The sequence below is a fragment of the Ceratotherium simum genome, chromosome 1, assembly GCF_057802395.1.
Source record: "Ceratotherium simum simum isolate JZ-2026a chromosome 1, ASM5780239v1, whole genome shotgun sequence".
Taxonomy (NCBI): Eukaryota; Metazoa; Chordata; class Mammalia; order Perissodactyla; family Rhinocerotidae; genus Ceratotherium; species Ceratotherium simum.
This window is the reverse complement of record NC_141900.1, coordinates 6,300,329-6,324,871: the sequence shown is the minus strand read 5'-3', so window position 1 is coordinate 6,324,871 and position 24,543 is coordinate 6,300,329. Positions and strand designations below refer to the sequence as shown.

Genomic DNA, 24,543 nt, shown 5'->3' with positions numbered 1-24,543 from the left:
TTTTAAATGCTTACATGAATTGACTTATCTAATTCTCACAATAGCCTGTGCCATAGGTGCTATTATCACGCCCATTTTGTAAGCACAAGAACTGAGGCAGAGAAAGTCTGTGTAACATGCCCAGAGCCAACCAAGCTGGCAGGGGCGGAACTGACCCAGACCCAGAAGGCCTGTATGGGAAATGCCCCTCATGCCCTCACACCCAGGGCTTCAGGCCTAGCCAGGAGAGACTTGCTAGGTCAGAGTGGATGGCATTTATTCAGGGTGTGGGTGTAAGTGCCAGTTCAAGTCAATTTGACTATCTTTTATCGAGAACTATTCTGTGTCAGGTACAGATTTAGCCAGAAATCAAGCAGGCCTGGCTCCTGACTGCTTTCACATTAATAAGTAAATTCAAAAAATGCACATCTAAAAGTTTAAAGAACCCAAATGCGGCAAAGACCTTTGATGTAACGTAAGAGCGGGAGCATGTAAGACGGATATAGAAAGAGGCGTGGGGTCAGGGTGTCAGAGCAGCCAGCACTGAACTCCAGGGCTGCCCCTAATGGCCATGGCACCTTAGACGCAGAATTGAAGTTTCTGAGCTACACTCCGCCCATGGTCGCGGGACTGTAGCTCCCTTGCTGAGGGCTGGGGGTGATGTTACCTGGGTACAGAGCTGGCATACTGCAGGTGCAGGGGGAGGGGGAGGCAGGACTGGGAGGGTGGGAAGAAGGAGTGCTGCAGGAAACTCTGAGGGTGGGGCGCAGCTAGGGGGGAAGGAAGGAGGGCTTGTGAACTTTGACTTGTTTGCTGTAATGTTCAGTAAGAAATCCAAATAAGACCAGAATCATTTTTTGGTCATTGGACTGTGTTTCTCTGAACGTAATAAGATGCTATGGCCCCAAGGTTTGTCCAGGAATTATAGCTTTATTATTATCATCATCATCTAGTGGATATATTTTTTCTTCCTCTGTTAGAAACTTCACCTCTTTCCTTTGGAAGGAGATCTAGAGAGAACCCAAAGCCTTCGTATTAAAGTGGGGCTGAAGCCCCAGGAAGCACGTAGTCATCAGAGGCAGAGGGCATGTCTCTGTGGGTTCAGGGCACGAGTTTGCCCTGGGGATTAGGAGGCTGTTCTCTTTGCCACTTATGAAATGAGTGATCTGGGGCTCTTTATATCATATTCTCTGGCCTCAGCCTCCTCATCTGTAAAATGGGGATAGAACCTGTTCCCGCACCTCTGGCCTCATCACACTATTTTGAAAAACAAATGAGAGAGTAGATGTGAAAGTTCTCTGAAAAGGCAGAAGTGTCAGGCTAATGTAAGGAACTACTATTCATAGCCTCATTCTTTAACCTGGGTTGTGGTAAGATTTTTTTTTTTTAAAGGTGCAACACACACCGGTGACTGGCAGGAAGGCCCCCCTTCTTCCATCGCAGATCTGACCAGCATCCGCCTGGGGGTCCATTTTGGACAATTACTCATTTTTGCAAGTGCTTCATCACAGAGATGACTGAGGTAAAGGCACAGTAGATATGAAACCCTGTGAAGTCCTGAAATAAAAGATTACAACCTAGTGGGAGACAGCACAGTGGAGGCGCCTGGCTGGTTTGGGAAAAGAGGCACGTGGTGTCTGGAAAGCACCAGGCTTAGGGTGGGAAGGCTCAGGCTCACAGCCAACTTCCACTTCAGTCTGCCCTGTTGCCTGGGCATGCGGCTCTCCTTCTCTGAGCCTCCGTTTCCTCGTTGGTAAAACAAGGAGCTGGACCAGGTGAGATGCACGTACGTAAGATCCCACAAAGTTCCGTTAGTTCATCGCAAAAGAAAATGCTCTTCTAGCAGCTCTCTCCATTCTCTTAGGAAAGGGCAGGATTACATGCTTTTGGATCTTAGCTTTGCACAGATCTACCATTACATATCATTCCATAGCCAGACGCTTTGCACAGATGACTCATGAATGCAAAGCATTTTGAAACTACATGGAACTACAAAATAATTACTAGAAGAAGACACACTTCTCTTCAGCCTTGTTCATTAAGCTCTTGCAAAGACATGCTCTTGTATTCAAGAGGGTAAAAATCAGATTTAGAAAGAAAAGGGAGGGATCCTCATGTTAGTTTTACTAGAACTTTTTTGCTTGACAGACTATAAGTGAGGAGTGACTTTGTATCATTTTTTTTTTTAATTCCTAAGCGGTATCCTGATCCAGTAAACAGTACATATTTGTTGAAGGGACAAAAAAGCTGTTTAACTATCCTGAGAATTCCCATTGAACCCAATGGATATTGTGGATTCACCCAGTTCCTAAACTGGTCTCAAGTTAGAAGTTAGAAACTGCAGTGGAAACTGCATTCATATTTTGAGTTCCTTAACTTTAAATGTTTTTTAATAACTGGGCAAACCCACCAACTTAGAAAAATTTTAATTTTAATGAGAAAACTTCTTATGCAACAATTCTGTTTTTAGGGATTTGTTCTACAGAATTGCATGCATAACTGTGCAAAGATATATGTAGAGGTTGTTTATTGCTGCCTTGTTTACAATAGAAAAAATGTTTAGTAAGTACTTGGCCTATGTGAAGTATAATATAGCCTTGTGGTGGAATATCATGCAGTGATTAAAAATATTTTAACAGCCCTGCATAGTATCAGGAAAAATGTCTATTGCATATTTCAACCTTACACACACACCCCATATACGCATGCACAACACAACAATATACATGTACATATACGTTGCAGACATTCATGTGTGCTTAGAGGAAAAGACTAAAAAATACATCAAACTTTTAACATTGGGATTGAAAATGGAAGAGATATTTTACTTTTTACACTTTAGAAATATTGGAATTATTTTTACAATGAAACATTTGGAAGAAAAAAAGATGTTTGGTGAGCTTTAATGCTAGCATTGAAGGTGAGCAGAAGCATTGAGCACAAACAGTGGTTCCACTGTAAATTTATACAAAACTTCCAGAAAATGATTTAGCAATATGCTTAAGAACATTTATATGTTTTGGCCCCATAATCCATTTCAATGAGTCTCCCTTGAATAAATAATTCCAAATCATGAAAAAGATTCATACGAAAAGTGTTTGACAGCATTATTTATCATAACAAAAAATGGAAAGAATCTACATGGGTAACCTAAATGAACTAGTCAATGACAGCACATCTAGACAAATAAAAATTATGACGAGTTCATGATAACATGAACCCATGATGATGTTCAGGTGGTAAAAATTTTATATGTAGTATGATCATAGCAATATAAATATACAAAAACAACACTACAAATACATTTGAAAGATGAGAATGTGCCAAAATCTTAATGATGGTTATGTTCTTGTGGAAGAGTTTGGTTATGTTTTTATTGTTATTAATTTTTCTGTACTTTTTTCTATAATAATCAGATTCAGTTCTACAATTGAAAAAACTATTTTTTAGCCTATTAGTAAAATCACTACCAGTAGAAAAATATTGATCATATCAGATGACTTGTTGACCAGAAAACAAAATCAATTAATGAGGGAAATTTGAAAAACATTCACCGTTTAGGGAAATTGGTGATTCCAACGAAGGAACCACCTGAACCCAAGAGTCAGTGGCTTTGACACTGGCGGAAATATGGCTTCCTACTGAAGGGGCGAGAATAGCACGGCTCCCCAACATGATTGAGTATCATGAGTTATGAGGAGAATCCTAAAATAATATCATAAAGAGATTTCTCTTTAAGAAAGTTTAAGATGAGAAAATAAAGGAAGAGTCATATTTGCTTTAGAATAGGATGCTACTCTATTCCCTACTTGACACAAGGTTAGTAAATTTAGGTGTTTCTGGGTTTAGGACTTCATGCAAATGACATCATATTGTATTGCTTTTTAGCTCAATGCAGTGTTATAGAAACAACATAATATTTTGTTTAGAGATTCAAGTATATGTAATAAAACTATAAAGCACAGCAAGCAAAGGATAAGCACAAAGTCTGAAGGTGATAACCTCTGGGTTGGGGAGGAGGACCCAAGGATGAGGCTGGGAGGAGCTCACAGGTGGTTTAAGAGATATTAGTAAAACACTGTTTCTTTAGCTTGGTGGGGGACACACAGGCATTTATTTGTTATTTTACTTTATATGTTACATATGGAACTACACATTTTTGTATGTATAAGTATTTCATAATAAAAGTGGAAAGCATTTCTTTGTGTGAAAAGGTTAAGATTATATTAAAAATTGAAACCTAATCAAAAGAAGAAACTTTGCAACCTTGGAGGCCCTCTAGTGCCCAAATCGGATAAGTACAATGTCTTCAATTTTCACAGGTGATCCACTCATAATTTCACTTCCTTAAAAACAGAAACTAGCAGCAAGATGAGGTGGAACGGCACGGTCCCAAAGTTATTCAAGTTAAATGGTATGTTTTACATCAAATTTTAAAAGTGCTGCCAGACTGCTCTTCACTCTCTTTGAAGAATGACCCAAAGAATACATTTCGATTCGTTAGCAAGAATGTTTCATAAAACACTTCAAAACTAAATTGTACATTTCAAAATTGAAACATACATTTCAATGGAGAAACTATTAAATTTTTACGCCTGTAGAATATTTTTAAATTGGTTTTATCCCCAAATTCTTTCTTTAAAATTTTTAGAATAACTATGTTTAATAGCAATAGTTTCCTTGCAGAATTTATGGAAGAATAACACGAGTTGACCCTTCCTCAGGACTCAGTTCAAATGTCACAGCCTCCACAGCCTGTGGGTGAAAGTGCTCTCTGAGCAACTCACCTTCAAAAACACTAAGCTCACTTTGTGGGAGACTTACCTCAGCCTGCTTTCTACTATAATTATTTGTGTACAGAGCTGACCGGCCCTTCAGAATTTTAAGCTAGATGAAGGCAAGGTTTTGTCTTTCCTATCTTTATATTATCACAGTTGTCAGCACAGAACCTGGAACATTTTAGATATTCTTTTTCTTCTCTTTTTTTTAGTTGAATTAGCCATTTGAGTGAGATAAGTTACATAACTATATTTTAAACCCAATGCTAGTTTTGAAACATATTTTATAGTTTTGCCAACTAGTTAAAAGAATTAGATTGTATACATAGATAACATGGGAAAATTCAAAATATTGTAGATTATAGTATTGCATTTAACCAACAACAGAATAGTTCTGAGAATAGCTAATGTGAAATGTAGCTTGTTTGTCTCATGGGCACAACTGATGTATTAAAAAAACAGAAATCAATTAACATTTATATTACTGTCCTGATTCATTCATACTATGGCCTTGCATGAAACATTCTGTATGTTTGTCAGTCATTACAGTAGCTGATGGTATCACACCCGTGATGTTTACCAACTCAGTGACATGAAGAAAGGAGCACAGGCCTTCAAGGGCCAGCAGTGTGTCTTGTGAATCCTAGGGCAGTAATTTCTGAGCCTCAGTATTCCCACTGGTAAAAGCAAATACAGTCATACCCCAGAGATATTGTGGGTTTGGTTAAGGACCACTGCAATAAAGCAAGAATCACAATAAAGTGAGTCACACAAATTTTTGGTTTCCGAGTACATCTAAAAGTGATGTTTACACTACACTGTAGTCTATTAAGTGTGCAATAGCATTATGTAAAAAAAAAAAAACAGTGTACGTAGCTTACATGAAAATACTTTATTGCTAAAAGTCACTAACCATCATCGCAGTCTTCAGCAAGTCATAGTCTTTTTGCTGGTGGAGGGTCTTGCCTCAATGTTGATGGCTGCTGATTGATCAGGGTGGTGGGTGCTGAAGGTTGGGGCAGCTGTGGCAATTTCTTAAAATAACACAACAATGAAGTCTGCCACATCAATGGACTCTTCCTCTCATGAACAATTTCCCTGTAGCATGCAATGCTGTTTGATAGCATTTTACCCACAGTAGAACTTTCAAATTGGAGTCAATCCTCTCAAACCCTGCTGCTGCTTTATTAACTAAAGCAGCAACTAAAGTTTATGTAATACTCTAAACCCTTTGTTGTCTTTCAACAGTCTTCACAGGATCTTCACTAGGAGTAGATTCCATCTCAAAAACCCACTTTCTTTGCTCATCGATAAGAAGCAACTCCTCATCCACTAAAATTGGATCATGGTATTACAGCAATTCAGTCATATATTCAGGCTCCACTTCTAATTCTAGTTCTTTTGCTATTTCCACACTTCTGCGGTTACCTCCTCCTCTGAAGTCTTGAACCCCTCAAAGTCATCCACGTAGATTGGAATCAACTTCTTCCAAACTCCTGTTAATGTTGATATTTTGACCTCTTCCCATGAATCATGAATGTTATTAATGGCATCTAGAATGGCGAATCCTTTCCAGAAGGTTTTCAATTTACTTTGCCCAGGTCCATTGGAGGAATCACGATCTATGGCAGCTATAGCATTACAAAATGTATTTCCTAAATAATAAGACTTGAAAGTCAAAATTACTCTTTGATCCACGTGCTGCAGAAGGGATGCTGTGCCAGCAGGCATGAAAACAACACTAATCTTGTTGTACATCTCCATCAGAGCTCTTGGGTGATCAAGTACATTGTCAATGAGCAGTAATATTTTGAAAAGAATCTTTTTTTCTGAGCTGTAGGTCTCAACTCTGGGCTTAAAATATTCAGTAAACCATGTTGTAAACAAATGTGCTGTCATACAGGCTTTGTTGTTCCATTTATAGAGCACAGGCAGAGTAAATTTAGCATAATTCTTAAGGGCCTTAGGATTTTCAGAATGGTAAATGAGCATTGACTTGAACTTCAAGTCACCAGCTGCATTAGCCCCTGACGAGAGAGTCAGCCTGTCCTTTGAAGCTGAGAAGCCAGGCATTGACTTCTCCTCTGTAGCTATGAAAGTCTCAAACAGCATCTTCTTCTAATATAAGGCTGTTTCATCCACATTGAAAATCTGTTATTTGGTGTAGCCACCTTCATTAACTATCTTAGCTCGATCCTTTGGATAACTTGCTGTAGCTTCTATATCAGCCCTTGCTGCCTCACCTTGCACTTCTGTGTTATGGAGACAGCTTCTTTCCTTAAACCTTGTGAACCAAGCTCTGCTGGCTTTAAACTTTTCTTCTGTGGCTTCCTCACCTCTCTCAGCCTTCAGAGAATTGAAGAGAGTTAGGGCCTTGCTCTGGGGTAGGCTTTGGCTTAAGTGAATGTGCTGGCTAGTCTGATGTGCTATCCAGACCAGTCAAACTTTCTCCACATCAGCAATAAGACTGTTATGCTTTCTTATCATTTATGTGTTCCTGGAGTAGCACTTTTAATTTCCTTTAAGAACTTTTCCTTTGCATTCACAACTTGGCTCACTGTTTAGCATAAGAGGCCTAGTTTTAGCCTGTCTCAGCTTTCCACATGTCTTCCTCACTAAGCTTAATCATTCCTAGTTTTTGATTTACAGTGAGAGACATGCAACTCTTCCTTTCACTTGTACACTTAGAGGTTATTGTGACATTATTTATTTATTTGTTTATTTTTTATTGAGATAACATTGGTTTATAATAGACAGCATGCTCCGTGACATCAGTCTTAGCAATATCTTTTCAGATATGCCTCCTCAGGGAAGGGAAAACAAAAGAAAAAATAAACAAATGGGACTACATCAAACTAAAAGGCTTCTGCACAGCTAAGAAAAACATCAACAAAATGAAAAGACAACTTACTGGCTGGGAGAAGATATTTGCAAATCATATATCTGGTGAAGGGTTAACATCCAAAATACATAAGGAACTCATACAACTCAAAAACAAAAAAACAAACAACCAGATTAAAAAATGGGCATAGGATCTGAACAGACTTTTTTCTAAAGACATATACAGATGGCCAACAGGCACATGAAAAGAGATTCAACAACACTAATTATTAGGGAAATGCAAATCGAAACTACAATGAGATATCACCTCATTCCTGTGGGAATGCCTATTATTTAAAAAAAAAAAAAAAGAAATAACAAGTGTTGGAGAGTGTGTGGAGAAAAGGGAACTCTTATAGACTGCCAGTAGAAAATTAAATTGGTGCAGCCACTATGGAAAATAGTATGGAGTTTCCTCAAAAAATTGAACATACTACCCAATCAAAAAATGGGCAGAGGATATGAATAGACATTTTTCCAAAGAAGATACACAAATGGCCAACAGGTAGAAGAAAAGATGTTCAACGTCACTAATCATCAAGAAAATGCAAATGAAAACTATAATGAGATATTACCTCACACCTATTAGAATGGCTATAATTACCAGGACAAAAAATAATAAATGTTGGAGAGGATGTGGAGCAAAGGGAACTCTCATACACTGTTGATGGGTATGAGAACTGGTACAGCCACTATGGAAAACAGTATGGAGAGTTTTCAAAAAACTAAAAATTGAAATACCATATGACCCAGCTATACCACTACTAGGTATTTATCCAAAGAATTTGAAACCAACAATTGAAAAAGACTTATGCACCCCTATGTTCATTGCAGCATTATTCACACTAGCCAAGATGTGGAAGCAACCCAACTGCCCATCCACTGATGAATGGATAAAGAAGATGTGGTATATATACACAATGGAATACTACTCAGCCATAACAAAAGACAAAATCGTTCCATTTGCAACAACATGGTTGGAACTTGAGTGTATTATGTTAAATGAGATAAGCCAGACAGAGAAAGACAAATACCATATGATTTCACTCATATGTGGAAGATAAACAAATACATAGACAGAGAACAGATTAGTGGTTATCAGAGGAGAAGGGGGTAGGGGGGTGGGCATAAGAGGTAAAGGGGCACATATATAAGGTGACTGACAAATAATAATGTACAACTGAAATTTCATAACGTTATAAACTATTATGACACCAATAAAAACATTAAAAATAGAAATATCATATGATCCAGCTATTCCATTGTCGGGTTATTAACTGGCCTAACTGCAATATCATTGAGTCTCAGAGAATGAGGAGGCCTAAGGGGAGGGAGAGAGACATGGGAACAGCCAATTGGTGGAGGAGTCAGAACACATATAACATTTATTGATTAAGTTCACCATCTTATATGGGCGCAGTTCGTGGTGCCCCAAGACAATTACAATAGTAGCTTCAAAGACCACTGATCACAGATCGCCACAGCAAATATAACAACAATGAAAAATTTTGAAATATTGCGAGAATTACCAAAATGTGACACAGAGACACGAAGTGAGCAAATGCTCTTGGAAAAATGGTGTCAATAGACTTGCCTGACGCAGGGTTGCCACAAACTTTCAATTTGTAAAAAACGCAGTGTCTGTGAAGCGCAATGAAGTGAAGCAATAAAATGAGGCAAACCTGTATATATATTAGATATGTATCTATGATACCTATGTAACATAGCATATAAAGATATATTACATATATGTATAATATATTACATAATTATAATATATTACATATGTGTATATATATATATACACACACACATATATATCTCTCTCTCTCTCGAGGCGCTGAAGTTAGTCAGTGCCCAGAACTGTAATCTCTTTTGTGACAAATTACAGTTATTCAGGAAACAGATATCCTTCTTCTTAAGCTAAGTTCAATAGCAGGCCATTTTTTATTTCTTCATTTGTAATAAAGCCCATCACCATGCTTCATCCTTAACAATAAAGTGAGGGGAATAATTAGGAGTGGCACTCACCGACTTGTGTTTGTATAAAGAATTTTAGACCTCCGAGGGTTGGCTAGAGATGTGATGTCTCCATAGGGGTTGTCAATGTCATCAGCATTTGTAGACTGCACATAACCACTGTTAGGGCGAAAAGAAGATGACATGTGTTTCCTCAAGAAACATAGAAGAAATAGATAAACAGTGTCCTAACTTCCATAGGAAATCTTTTTTGCCAAAATAGATAAAAAACTGAAAATGCAAAAAGATAACCATGATGATGGAAAAATTTGCTTTAAAAAAAAATTTAAAAAGGAGATTTTTCCCTTTTTCAGAGGAAGAGTTGCCAGGCTCTTGTGATTTCAAGTTTGGGCCAGAGTGAGGAGAACAGCTGGTTTGTGTTTTTGAGCAAAGAAACGGACTGTTTGTGCAACCCTGGGACAACTCCTTCACTGGAGACGGAGAGGAGGCCTGAGGTGAGGCAGAGACTTGTATCTGCCGGAGTGAATTGGGCTCCTGTGGAGACAGAAACGCCCAGGGATCTTGAGCACCCAGCGATGTGCCTTTGGGGGGCTGAGAGAAGGCTGCGTCAATATCAGTCAGAGAGTGTCCCTGAGGCACTTCCACTAGTAGAAAGACTTATCAACCCTATTCTAGAGCAGAAGGGGCAACAGTAATGGGGGTGGGTGCAAAGACTAAGGGCTCAGACCCCTCCATTCTCTTAGATTTACTTTGTCCCAAGGTACTATGATCTGAATGTTTGTGTCCCCTTAAAATTCATATATTGAAATCCTAATACCCAAAGGTGATAGTATTAGGAGGTGGAGGTATTAGGAGGTGGGAGGTGCTTAGGTCATGAGGGTAGATCCCTCATGAATGGGATTAGTGTTCTTCTAGAAGAGATCCCACAGAGCTCCCACGCCTCTTCCACCATGTGAGGATACAACAAGAAGTCTGTGACCCAGAAGACAGCCCTCACCGGACCGTGCTGGTACCCAGATCTCAGACTTGCAGCCTCCAGAACTGTGAGAAATAAATACATAAACCCCCCAGAGTGCAGCATTTTGTTATAGCAGCTTTGAGCAGACTAAAACACAAGGTTATTCTTCAACCTAAAGCAGATAAGACCCCCAAATGGTGGACGATGCACGTCTTTGCCATCCATAGAAAGCCAGATCTAAATTTTAAAAAGTAAGAGGATACATTTCCTGCACTTCACTGTCAGCGAGCACATCTCATCTTCCGCATCAAGTATTCAAGGCTTTCCGGCTGACTACATCCAATGGTAGTAGCATCCAAGGTATTTGATTTCATAAAATAACCAATTTGGGAAAACAGAAAAATACCACTCCCCCTTTTCTTCTTTTATCAAAATCTTTAACAAACCTTTGATGAAAGTCCTGACACTAAACAGACATTGTGCTAGGAAACATTAGAAATCTGTTAGAAAGCATAAGTTGTCTTAAAAAGTGAATTATAAACATGAGTGAGCTGAAAACAGCTACAATTTAGATGTAAATCTAGTAATTTAAAAACATTAAGAAGCATTACTTACGTATAGAGAGGAATGTATCTACTTCTAGAACTTGGACTCACACTTAGAAAAAGAGAAAATATGGGTGATTGCGTTATTGACATTAACTTAAACATCAAATTATTACAGCATTTCTCTTATTGAAATAAAAAGTCTTCAGTCTCATAGGAATTGGCCTCCAAAAGTTTGTAATTTTAAACAGAAATGATTTAAAGTTGTAGTTTTAAGTGAAAATAAAAGCAGAACAAATTGACTCCAAACTTTCGTGGACACATGTCTTTGTTGATTCTCTTGTGATCTAGCTCTATTTCAAAGCCTCTCCTCTTGGGTTTTTCTTTTGCTGTACACTTCCTTAGTGATTAGACCTGCAATATTTGGCAAAGTTGAACCTCTTATTTTCTTAGACACACAGAATTTTCACATGCGAGTGGATCTTACTGACCATCCAGCTTAATTCTCCCTGGCAGAAAGGAAGCAGCTGTAGCACAAAGTTCAGTAACTTACACAAGATCACAGTTATTTAGGGCATTTCAAGGAGCTCAGGGTATATTTACCCCTGTTCTGGCCCTAGAATCAGCCATTTCTCCAAGGATCTCCAAATTTCTTTTACTGGAGAATGGTCTTTTAAAAACAACGTCTGGGTGCTAGATGTGCTGGTGGCTGCTGGGGTGTCCCTGCTTCTAGGCCCTCTCAGCGGACAGAGCTGGGAATATATGGATGTATATGAACCCATGTATACGACCCCACATATCTCTACATATTTCTGTATGTACGCTCTGTGTATTTATTAAAACACCTGAGAGTTCATAGGATATCTTCTAATCTAATCCAGCGCCACAGGGTTTATTCTTAGCCTCTCTCCTTTACTTATTTGTAACTTCCTTCTCTGACAATGTGAAATCTGCCTCCTATTATCTACCAGAGATTTATTTTTTGGTTCAAATCTAGTATACATGTAATAAGTTTTGGAATTGCCAACTCATTTCTCTGTGAGAAACACATTTACCAACTAGATTATAGTGCTTATATATAGTTCTTTTTGTCTTTAGCCTTACAGTATTCAGTCAAAATATAAATTTTTCCAAATTTATTTAGATCCAAATTTATTTAAGGACACTCTTTTTTTTTTTCCATCCAGCTAAGTGTAATTATGTCATTTATTTGTAACACAGGTTCATTTGTCGAAATCTGCATTCCATGCTAGATTCCCCCATCTTCCTGGTAGATTTTTATTTACTTATTTATTTTTTACTTTGCATTCAGTAAAATTCATTCTTTTCGGTTTTACAAATGCAAAAAGTCATGTGCCCACCACCACAGAACCATACAGAACAGTTCCATCATTGTAAATTTTCCATTTACAGACTCTTTATATTCATCCCTTTTCTTCTCCCCAAACTCTTGGCAGCTCTTGATCTATTCTCATCCCTATAGTTTTGCCTTTTCCAGAACGTCATATAAATGGAATCATACAATAGGTGACCTTTTGGGTCTGGATGCTTTCATTGAGCAAAATGCATTTAGGATTCACCCATATGTTGTGTGTTGCATTTCTTTTTCATTGCTGAGTAGTATTCCGTTGCATGGGTATACTCTAGTACATTTATCTGATGTAGGTTTTTCCATTCACATGTTGAAAGATATCTTGGTTGTTTCTAGGTTTTGGAGATTATGAATAAAGCTGTTATAACAGTCGCATATAGGTTTTTGTGTGGGTTCCTGGGAGCAAGATTTGCATACAGCAAGACTCCAGGGTGAGCAGTACCCTCAGGGGTTCTACAATGTGGTAGTACTGACTAAGACATATAGCTCTCAATTCATCAGATGAATATACATTAAAAAAATTAATGCAATGGATCCATATAAACAGAAATAAAAAATTTATCATCTAGGTGAGCTATTTAGTATTTTACCACGATATGTAAATAAAAAGATGCTAATAAAATTTTTTCATTAGCACTAACATAATATTAGGAGGTAGTACAAATAATTTACATCTTCTTTTTTAACAGATATTTGAATGAACTTATCAACAATTTCTGCTTGTTGTGTTTATAAGAATCTTGTATTTTTGAATGTATACATTGGGATCTATTATTTATATTGGGGTGTCTTACACATTTGGCAAAACCATCTTTTAAATAATTTTTATCAAAAATTTCACACATTATTTTTAGAATATGGCTCAATAAAATCTACTTACTAACGACTCAATATTTTTCTCAATATTGTCACTGTTTGCAATTTCAGATTCAGCAGTTAAACTTGATAATGATTTTGCATATTTCCACTTCATTATTCTTTTTTCTTCTAATAATAAAATAAAAATCCTTTTTTAAAGGACAATTTATGCTGGTTCTATTGAAGTGGTACAATTGTCAAAGTTTTGAAAAATGTTGTCTTTGATATTATTTTTTCATAATTAAATTTATCAAAAACTCTCATTAATTTTGCTGACTGCAGACAAAGGTCTCCTGCATTTTGCTTTGCAATTAATTCTGATTAGGTAAATATAAAATTAAATGTACAAGATTAACCCTCCCCTTGAAGTGATGATCAAACTGACCATCATCAAACCAGATAATCAGAAGAAACTCCAGTGAACAAAAGATGGAATAATCTCATTGTGGACAGCATGTGTCTTTCTTATGCATTATCTATCTGTCTGACACTATTCTTCATAATTGGCTGCAGTATTTGTTGCAAAATATACAGTTCTATTTAAAGTTCCATGTGATTCATTCTTCTATTTTCTATTCTATTTATTTTTTGCAAAATGCCGGTTGTGACTCACCAGTAATGGTTTGCAACCAACAGACTACAAACTACCCTTTAAACTAATTAGTAAAGTCTACTCTTTAACCTGGACTAGGATAATTGCTTAATCATGTCAAGAAAATGGATCCCCAGCTGTAAATGGACTGTAAGCAAGAGTTGATTGCAAGTGGTTTAAGAGATAAATGTGAAAAGCAAAACTTTAAATATTTTAGAAAAAAAGTAAAGAACGAGAATATCTTTATTACTTCTGGGTGGGAAAAGATTTATTAAAAACTCCACACGAATAACAAGATGAAGGAAAATATTGAGGAATTCAGTTATATTAAAATTCAAAACTTCAGTTCAGCAAAGGGTACTATAAAATAGAAAAGTCACAGACTGGAAGGAAATACTTTGATACATATTATCAATAAAGGATTTTCATCCAGAATAAGAAACATAAAAGTTTCTATAATCAATAACTAAAAGACCAACAGCTCAAATGCAAAAGAGGCAAGATATATGAATGGGCAAGTCACAGATGTGAAAACCCAAATGAGTCATAACTTAAAAAATGTGATTATTACTGATCAGGTAGATGAAGTTAAAATTATAATAAAGTACAGTTTCATACTCATAAGATTGGAATTTTTTTAAATTTGAAAGTTCCAAATGCTGACCACAATGTGCAGTAGTGGGAACTCAAGCACTGCCGATGGGAGAGTCCATTGGTAAAACTCATTTGGAGAAGAATGTGCAATATCTAGACTCTAAAGTAGTGCACACCTCTTGCTGCAGCAATTCTAGACATAAGTATGTATATATAAACCCCGGAAATATTTTTATACTAGGGTATGTGAAGATATGAAGACATTGTTTCCAATTGCAATAAGAATCAGAAAAAAATTAAATACGAGAATGGATGAATTAAATTATAGCATATCCATTCAATGGAAGACTATACAGCAGGGAAAATGAACAGCTAGAGATACAGATGCCAACAGGTATGAATCTCACAAACACAATACTGAACAAAATGTTAAGTTGAATAAATAAATGTAGAATACCACTTATACTGAGTTTATAAACATGGACTAGAATACCACATATTGGTTAAGAATAACACATATGTTTTCAAGGAATAAAGGGGTGCATGAAAATGTGAAACATCACATCTAGAATAATGGTGATCCATGAGGAAGGTGCATGTGCTTAGAGAGAAGTACATAGGGGCTTCCATTGTGCTGGTAATGCTTTATTTCTAAAGCTGGGAGGTAGACACACAGATTATATCATATTGTTATGTATAGCTTTTGTATATATGAAATATTAAAAAATAACTTCAAAAAATTTAAACAGAGATGAATACCTGGATTGTGAGTTGCAGTGAAAACAAAAATAAAGAGACAAAATGGTGACATTTTTAAAGGCAGAAACACCAAAGTTTTTTAGACTAAATGCACAAAATTACATATATGGAAGGATTAGTAATAAATCCATAGTTTCCAGCATTAATAGAACACAAAATACATATATGATACAAAAGTTCATAGAAAATAATTTATAATACCTTGAATTCCATGGATTTTGTAACATTGTAACTCTTCCTGTCAAATTATTTATACAGCACTCATTTTTAAATGGTTATAGTATATTTAATAGTCTAAATTTTAAGGAGGGTTAAGAGAAAAAAAGAGAGAAAGCAGGCAACAGTGAGCAATTGAGCTGGGATTTGGGTTCTCTTCCCAGTCACAGGGATGGAAGTCTGAGGGCCCCTGGAATTCTCTCCAGAGGATATACCCCTCACCCCTCCCTCTAACCCATGGGCTAGATAGAGCATCAGATTCTTAATGATAAATATGTGATAGTGAAAAAAATCTAGTGATGAGAACATTAGGAGATAAAACTTACAAATTAACTGGTTTGACTGGTGCCAAGAAAGATCTTGTTTGAAATCTGTCCCAGAGTCCACCAACCATCTAAAATCATCATCAAAATGAATGACAGATATTTAATGAACAGGTTACTGTAATTTCTAGTGTATAAGCTCCAATTACTGTAATTTCTAGTATATAAGCTCCAGTGCTCTTAACAGTCCTTTCCGCATCATAAGCAAGCACCAGGCTCCCAATGAAAAGCATTCCCCAAGCATCCTTAGCAAATCAGGGGTTTGATCCTGAGCCACTCCTGGTCTCCGCTCTGCTCTCAGACCCTCAATTTCAGTTTGTTTTCTCATAGCTGGAATCTGACTCACTATCAACTTCCTTTGAATTGAAGCCCTTAGGAAAGGTCTGATTTTGGTTTTCATCCTAGAGACTATGCTTATTTGGATCTACCTTAGCCCATCCTCTGCAGCCCCAGGCCAGACCTGAGCTTTGAACCTCATCTTGCCGGGAAGGACATTGGATACCAGTATAATTTAACGCCAAAAAACATGTAATAAAATGACCAATTTTCACAAGATATAAAAATATGTTAGAGTAGTTGAGAGACCCTTAAAAAATAGTTACAAGAATCTAGGCACGTTTTTGTCCTTTAATTGATTTTAATTTCTATGTGCAAATCCCATGCTGAGATTTTGTATTACAGCTATATTTTTCCTCTCATCATTTTTCTCTGTAAAAGCTGAAAAAGTTTTTCAAAATAATGTGGACTTAACTTGTGGTTCATGAACCTCTTAGGAGTCCATGTTTAGAACTGTATTTCAATATAATTTCATAGTTTTCCTTTTTAGTCCTATGTATTTTTTATATATTAAAAAACTCCATTATGAGAAGTAGTCCCAGGAACTGTCAGACTTCTAAGGGATGCGATATGGCACAAAAGAATGAGACTCAATGGAAGTAGAAGTTGCTTTGCAAGCACAGAGCACGAACATCTAAACCAATGTTGGGAGGTCTAAAATAAGCTCTGAAGGATTCTTGGAATTTAGCGTGGAAAAAATAGAGTGATAAGGCAGTGGAACGCTACTTGCAAAAGACAGACTGAACAAGAACATGGCCGACTTGAGGATTTGAGAGATGTTCAGCATAGAATGCAATATGACATAATACAGTGTGGAGGCTGATGTTTGGGCGGTAGGGTGAAAGAGGAAGAGGGTGAGACAGGGGGAGAGATGAGGCTGAGGAGGGGGTCATGGGCAGATAACAGAGAATTGGGTATGTGTCATGTCAAGGAGTATGAATTTTACTTTATAAAAAGGGATGGGTTTTAATCAGTGGTGTAACATGAAGAGATTAACACTTTAGGACAAGTGCCCTGGCTGTGGTGTGGATACCATAATCCATGATGAATTCTTGATGTTCAGAAATGAAAAGAATGGACATCTCTACAGGCAACTAATTGTGCTTTGTGGTTAATGGATTTTCCCATTCTGCCTTGAAAAGCGCAGAAGTAAGTTCTAGATTCAATTTCAAGAACTATTCTCAGCTTAGGATTTCTGGTGGAATCATAATCATTTATCCGTGTCTTTTCATCATTTACTCATTCTTTTGCAATTGTTAAAGTAAACACAGCCATTGCAAATGACTTTTGAAGAAGGTTGTCTTTAACTAAAAATTTTATAATGTCAATATTGGATAATATAAAAGTATTTGAGGTTATTGACGATTTTTATGATTATGGCACTTTCAGTTCATAAATGCATATATTTACCTGTTCTCTCCATAATTCTTAACAATAAAATAAGTATTGTTGTGACTTAACGTTTCGGAGTTTACTTCAGTAATAAATGCATTGTCGCCTGGGGATGTTCACCGACCTGAGTTATTGCTGGCAAGTTTTCGTATCTCTTCAGTGTAAAACACTGTGAGATGAGGTCAGCAGCTTTTTCCACTGTTGTTTCTTCTGGACTGAGTTTTGGTGGTAGCCTCTTGTCCCAAGGAACAACTTCATAAGCTCTACAAAATTATTAAATAATGACATTTTATGAAAAATCCATATTCAATGAGTATAGGTCATAAAAATATCATATACTATGGTAGGCAGAATTCTAAGATGTGCCCCGAGATTCCTGCCCCTGGTGTACACACCGTACTTAATCACCTCCCCTCAGGTGTGAGCAGAACAAATGAACATGATAGGATATCACTCCTGTGACACTTTATATGGCAATCTTATATGGCTAAAGGGATTGTACACATGTAATTAATGTCCATAATCAGTTGAATTTGAGTTAATCAAAAGGCGGATTATCCTGAGTCTGACCTAAACAGGTAAGTCCTCAAAAGAGACAAAATCAGCAGCAGATGCTCTTCAGCTGTCCTTAAAGAAACAAATCGCATGAGCCCTACAGCTGCGATGAACTGAATTCTGCCAACAATCCAAATGATCTCGGAAGATGAGGACCCAACCTCAGCTGACACCTTGATTCCGGGTGAGAAACCTTAAGCACTGAATCCAGTTGGGACATGCCTGGACTTCTGACCCACAGAACCATGAGATAATATGTGGGTGTGGTTTAAAGCTGCTAAATTTGTGGTGATCTGTCACCCAGCAGTAGAAAGCTAACGCATGTACTTATATACATCTTAGAGGTTACAAAAAAAATTCATTTGACCTTTGCAGCAAGGCAGGAAACCCATTAATTTACAAATAAATAAACTATGGCTTAGAGAATTGAATAGGTTTGCTTCAGGTCACTTAGCTATTGATGGTCGAAGTCAGGACTCAAATCCAGATGATTTTGCCTCTGAAGAGTCAGCAACATTCTTACTGTTCCACACCAATGCACACAAATTATAAAAATCTTGACCGTGGTACAAGGACTCCAACTATCTTAGTAAATGCAATAATTATATACATCCAAGGATTTGGATCTAAAGGTATCATCTTGTATTTGGAATTTTGAAAGTTGCTGTTCTTTTGGACAGACATACATGACAGGTGCAGTGAAATAGACTCCAATTTGATCCTGTATGACAAAAAAACTTCCCTGATTCCAGTGACTGTGTTCTGATAGGACAGATGGACAGATGGCCTGTGCTCCTGCTGCCCCGATGCCGGATCCTGCTCTTGCCCTGTCCAAACGTGGTACTAACGCTGATCTTTCCGTTCTGTAAGTCAACCCTATCCTTTTTTTTTTTTTTGTGAGGAAGATCAGCCCCGAGCTAACATCCATGCTAATCCTCCTCTTTTTGCTGAGGAAGACTGGCTCTGAGCTAACATCTATTGCCAATCCTCCTCCTTTTTTTCCCCAAAGCCCCAGTAGATAGTTGTATGTTATAGTTGCACATCCTTCTAGTTGCTGCATGTGGGACGGGACCCCAGCATGGCCGGAGAAGCGGTGCGTCGGTGCACGCCCGGGATCCGAACCCCGGGCCGCCAGTATCGGAGCGCATGCACCCAACCGCTAAGCCACGGGGCCGGCCCCAACCCTATCCTTTTAAATAATCCCACTGTTGGTCAAAGTAAGTTTGCAATTAAAGAATTACCAGTGATCCCCATTTCCTCAACAAATGTTTGTTCAGAGATTATTATATTTCAAGCATTGTGCTAGGGGCTTGAGATAAAAGAGTAAATAAAGAATAAAATAAAAACTATATTTACAACATAGGAATGTTGTGAGGATTCAATAAAATAATATTAGTAAAGTTAAAGAGCACAGTGATGGTTCCATAGTGTTTTCATTGTGTGTCTAGATTTTGAACTCACTCATTCTGTGTGAAATTACTGTGTCCTAAGGAAAAGTTAAATCTTACAAAATATTTTCAATTGTAGCACAAACTTAAACAGTGCATTTTTCTGACATAATATCTGACTGGTACTGTACTAAGAAATTAATCTGTGAGTTGAATCAAAGCTTGAAAGATACATCACTGTTTGAGCCTCTGTTTCATGAATGTTTTATGGAATTTTCTACAGAAGTTATACAAGTTTTTTCCTTAAGAAAACTTTTATATGATATTTTTTAAAAGAGACTATTAAATAGTATGATTTGATACTTAGTTTTGTAAAAAAAACTCCTATATTCTGATTAAAGTATCATGAATTTAGCCAAAACATTAACTAAGATGACCATTGGAAATTTTTTTTGATAGAAATAACCATAACAATACAATATAGAATGAACTCAAAAGCCAGACAGGAAATTAGGGTTATAGTTATAATCCTTCATTTTTAAGGTGAGAAAATTGAAAAGACTGGAGGATGCCAGAGGCCCACATGTAGCAGTTAGACATGTTTGGGACCTTATAGTTGGAATCTAAGACTGCTGATGTCTTTTCAGTGCTCTTTTCTCAGTTTGTTCTAAGATTCTGAAATCCACCTCCATATCATATATTTCTTCTTTTTTTTAATGTAAACCAACACTATTTTGCTTTTTAAGTAGTGTTCTTAAAGCACTACAGCTCCGTAAAGAACATAAATTAGTATAGTCATCTCATAAGCCAGAGTTCTGTTTTGTTTTTAATGAGTTGTTAAAAAGATGAAGCCTATTCTAACTGGATAAATATTTTTAACCATTTCACTTTGAGTAAATGAAGGCTCACAAATTAGCAACACTCTTCTTTGAGGAAAACAAAAAGCGGGTGTTGACAGGTGACAGCACACACACACACAAAAAAAAACCAAAAAGAACTGTTCAGAAATAACTGTTCCCATATTTTTTGAAGTCGCTTTACAATGGGATGATACGAACATGATCTTGCCGCAAACTTGCCATATAGATTCGTCATACATGTCGTTGAGACAAACGACTCAGTCCAAGAGGTGCTAACTTCAGACAATGCAGCATTATAATCCTTTTAACAAAGCAATTTGTTTTACTCATTATCCTTTCCTCTAGACTGAATATAGGCTAAAAAAAATACTCCCTAATTAAAAATTGATATTGTTTACAGAAAAAATTATATAATTTTGCATTAGAATTTAGAAGTATATGTTCAAATCGAGTTTGCCTCCTCCCCCATCCCAGCCACAAAATGGGCATGCAGTAAAAATTTTTAAAATGCTTAATTTTTAACTTCATGCAAACTAAATAAAGATGACAGAACAAAAGGTTAAACAATGGAAGGATATTTCACAGAAAATGTCTTATACAAAAAACGTATAAGAAAAAGGTCCACTAGATGACATTTTAATTTACAAATTCGGCATCATTTTGGTTGACAAATATCCAGATGCTGTTTTTTCTGCTAACAAGAGTTGCAGAGAAAAAACAAAACAAAAACAGTATGACTTCTGATTTTAATCACACATTTCTCATGTATTTCTTTATATATTCATAAACCTTGTCAGATAGTATCTATTCATATGTGTATTTCATGAAACTGTATTTGGTGATGAGGGTGCCTTCAAATAAGTTGAAACGTGAAGCCCGTCTGCCGTGTTCGGCATATGAGAGGAAAGCAGGATCGCGGGCAGACGTGAAGCTCTTTGCAGCACACACATTTGTTATGCCTTTATTCTCACGGCTGCTGCTTCCTCTCCACCATGTCTCTGCTGTCTATCATTCAGCTCATTTCTAAATCCACTGGTCAATTCCTGTCATCCATTCTGGGGCTTCATCTTACTTGACTCATTTGCATGATGGAAAACAGTTCATCACCCTCTCCTCTCTGAAACACTCTCCTAATTTGCCTTCCAGGCACTAGAATCTCTTCATTTTCCTCCTCCTCTATTGGTTGCTTCTTCTCAGTCCTTTGTTGGTATTTCCTCTGTTCTCCTCTTTCTTAAGGTAGAGATGCCAGACTCAAGCTCTTTACCGCTCTGACTGCACTTTTCCTTTGGTGCTTCATCCAGAGCTGTGTGTTTACGTAACTGTCTATGAGCCGTGACACCAGCCTTATTTCTCTAGCCCAGAACTCTCTCCCAGGCTCCAGATCCATATACCCCATAGCCTACTTGACATACTCACCTGGAGGTCTATTGAACATCTTTCTATTCAGCATGTCTAAAACTGACTTCTGATCTTTCCCTCCAAACCTGCTCCACCTGACTTCATCTTGTGAAGTAACGGGAAGTTCAGTCCATCCAGCTGCATAGACCGAAGCCTTGGAATCATTCTTGACTCCTCTTTCTTTCAGACTTATTACCTCCAATCTGGAAATTGTATTAGCTCCTCTTTTGAAATATATCCAGAAGCCACCCCTGCCCCCAGCTTCCTACCATCCTCCTCAAGCCACCCTTATCTCTGACCTAGATGACAGCAGTAACCTCCTAACTAGTCTCCAGGCTTCTCCCCTCACCTGTCCACTTTCAACATAGCAGCCACCATTTTTGCTTTAATATACATTGTTCTAGCCACTTCGCTGCTAAACCCTCTCCTCACTCAGAGTAAAAGCCCTGGTATTTACAGTTGCTTAAAGTGCCCCTCTAGGTGCTAGATCTGGCTCTAGAGCACTCGCTTGCACTTTCTGACCTCTTCTTTGGCTACTTCCCCCTCTTACTCTGTTCCAAACGCCCTGCCTTTGTTCTTCCTCCACACCTCAAGCACACTTCTGACCTGGGGCTTTCACTCTATATTCCGTCTGCTTGGAAAATAATCACTCCAGATATCTGCACGTCACTCCTTTACCTTTTCTGAGTTTCTGCTCAAGTCTCATCACTCAAGGAGGCCTACCCAGACCTCCTATTTATTACTAAGGCCTATTACCCCCACACAAGGCACTCCTGATCTTCTTATCCTGTTCCACTTTTTCTCTGTTATTTTTTCATAGACTCAACGCCTTCTAAGATGCCATCTATTTATTTTCTTATTTTATTTGTTGCTCATTGTCCGTCTCCCTTTAGAATAAGACCTCTTTGAGAGGAGAGACGTGTCTGCTTTATTCACTGATGAATCTTGTAGCCTGGGGCATAGAAACATAACAGGTCCTCTCTCTATTTTCTGACCAAGTAACGGAGTCCTCCTCCTTCCAGATTTCTCCACTCTTGTTTTTTATGACTCTGTCCTCATCTCCTCCTCTCTCTCTGGCCATTTCCTTTCTGTTTTGGTTTTATTCTTATCTTAAACATAGGTTTTCTTTAAGACTCTTCCTAGACCTGTTTATTTTAGCAATCAACGTGAATAAGTAAATATCTGTGTTTGATGTTCTCTGAATTATTCATAGAGTACAGGATATTGTAGATGCAAAGGGGATGTGTCATTAAAGATAAAAGCAATTTATTTTAAATCAAAACTCTATTGGGAACAAAGGCTTACTTTTGTGTAGAGGACTTGTAAAATGAGTCCTTTGCATTGTGTTTCTTGTTTGGTTGTGAAAGTGGTTCTCCATTGTCCTAGAAGGCATGAATAATAAGTTAAAAGAGATTAGGTATGATTGGGAATTGCTAATGTGTCCTATTCACCATGCTTTTTTCCTCTTTCTTCACTTTTCTTCTTTCATCGCACCTCTCGGATCTACTAGATTTAATGCTTCCCTACTTTCCTCTATTGCCTAGGAAGTTTACCTTCTCTGTATAGTCTCCTAGTGATTAAGTTAAAATTTACAAAATGTATATTAAAGTTAATGGAAAGTCAGATTTTTATAAGAAAGCTCTTGAATTTTAAACATAACCAAATAATTAGTTTTTAGCACCATGTCATTAAAACATTTTTAAAAGTCTTGTCTGTCTTGTCTTCAATAATACAAGGACATTAGCTCTGAAGTACTTCCCTCTCTCTACCTTCCATCTTATTATATTAAAATTAATTAATTATGTATTATTATTATAACCATTGTTATTTCTATCTCTAATGGCTATTATTTATTTAGATTTTCCACGATATTTTACCAATTCTTTGCTTACTTTTGTTTCTTGTATCTTGCTTATTTTTTTTCCTCCTGGGTTCTTGGTTCTCTTCTTCCTGAAGTTCAATTTTCAGCAGTTCTTTCAAGGTTGTGAACTTCTTTTAGTTCTGTTTTTTTAATTTATCCTTACTTTTTTTTTTGTAAGGAGGACTAGCCCTGAGCTAACATCTGATCCCAATCCTCCCCTTTTTTCTTGAGGAAGATTGGCTCTGAGCTAACATCCATGGCCATCTTCCTCTACTTTATATGGGACGCCACCACAGCATGGCTTAACAACTGGTGCGTCGGTGCGCGTCCGGGATCCAAACCTGCGAACCCTGGGCCGCCGCAGTGGAGCGCGCACACTTAACCGCTTGCGCCACCAGGCCGGCCCCCATCCTCACTTTTGAATAATGCTCTGACTGGGTTTAGAATCTTAGTTTAATGGTTATGATTATTTAGTAACAGATATATCTCATTGACTTCTGGACAGTAGTGTTGCTTTTGAAAGTATACTGAGTTTAACTGTTGGCAGGTATTCTGTGACTCTACCTTCTCTGGTTGTATTTCAGATATTTGTCTTGGTTTTTCTACAGTTTCAATATACTTTTTTTAGGAAACGATATGTTTTGTTCATCTGCCTTAGGACTTGTTATGCTTCTTCAAGCTGAGAATTCATGACTTTTCACCAATTGGAACGATTCTCCATTTTTATCTCTTTATTGTCAATGGATTCTCTTTATTCTCTTCTTACGAAATTCCTATTTTAGACAAATATTGAACTTTCTTACTCTATCCTCCAAGTCTCAACTTTTCATCTCTTCACCTTTAATTTCCATGTCTACCTTCCATTCTACCTCTATCAACTTTCTTATTTTTCCTTCTTCACCTGTTTCTAGTCTCTATT

At 37.3% G+C, this 24,543-nt stretch overlaps 1 protein-coding gene across 1 annotated transcript in view; it reads right to left on the bottom strand.

The window, feature by feature from the left end:
* The window catches only part of SPMIP7 (sperm microtubule inner protein 7), a 58,748-nt gene that overhangs the window by 8,846 nt on the left and 25,359 nt on the right, over nt 1–24,543 (bottom strand). Inside the window, exons 3-7 of the mRNA XM_087434723.1 lie at nt 23,069–23,145; nt 17,687–17,825; nt 15,838–15,905; nt 11,191–11,232; nt 9,669–9,776 (exon numbers count right to left, since the gene is read on the bottom strand). Of these exons, the coding sequence (XP_087290849.1) occupies nt 9,669–9,776; nt 11,191–11,232; nt 15,838–15,905; nt 17,687–17,825; nt 23,069–23,145 (434 nt within the window). The remainder of the gene's footprint in view (nt 1–9,668; nt 9,777–11,190; nt 11,233–15,837; nt 15,906–17,686; nt 17,826–23,068; nt 23,146–24,543) is intronic.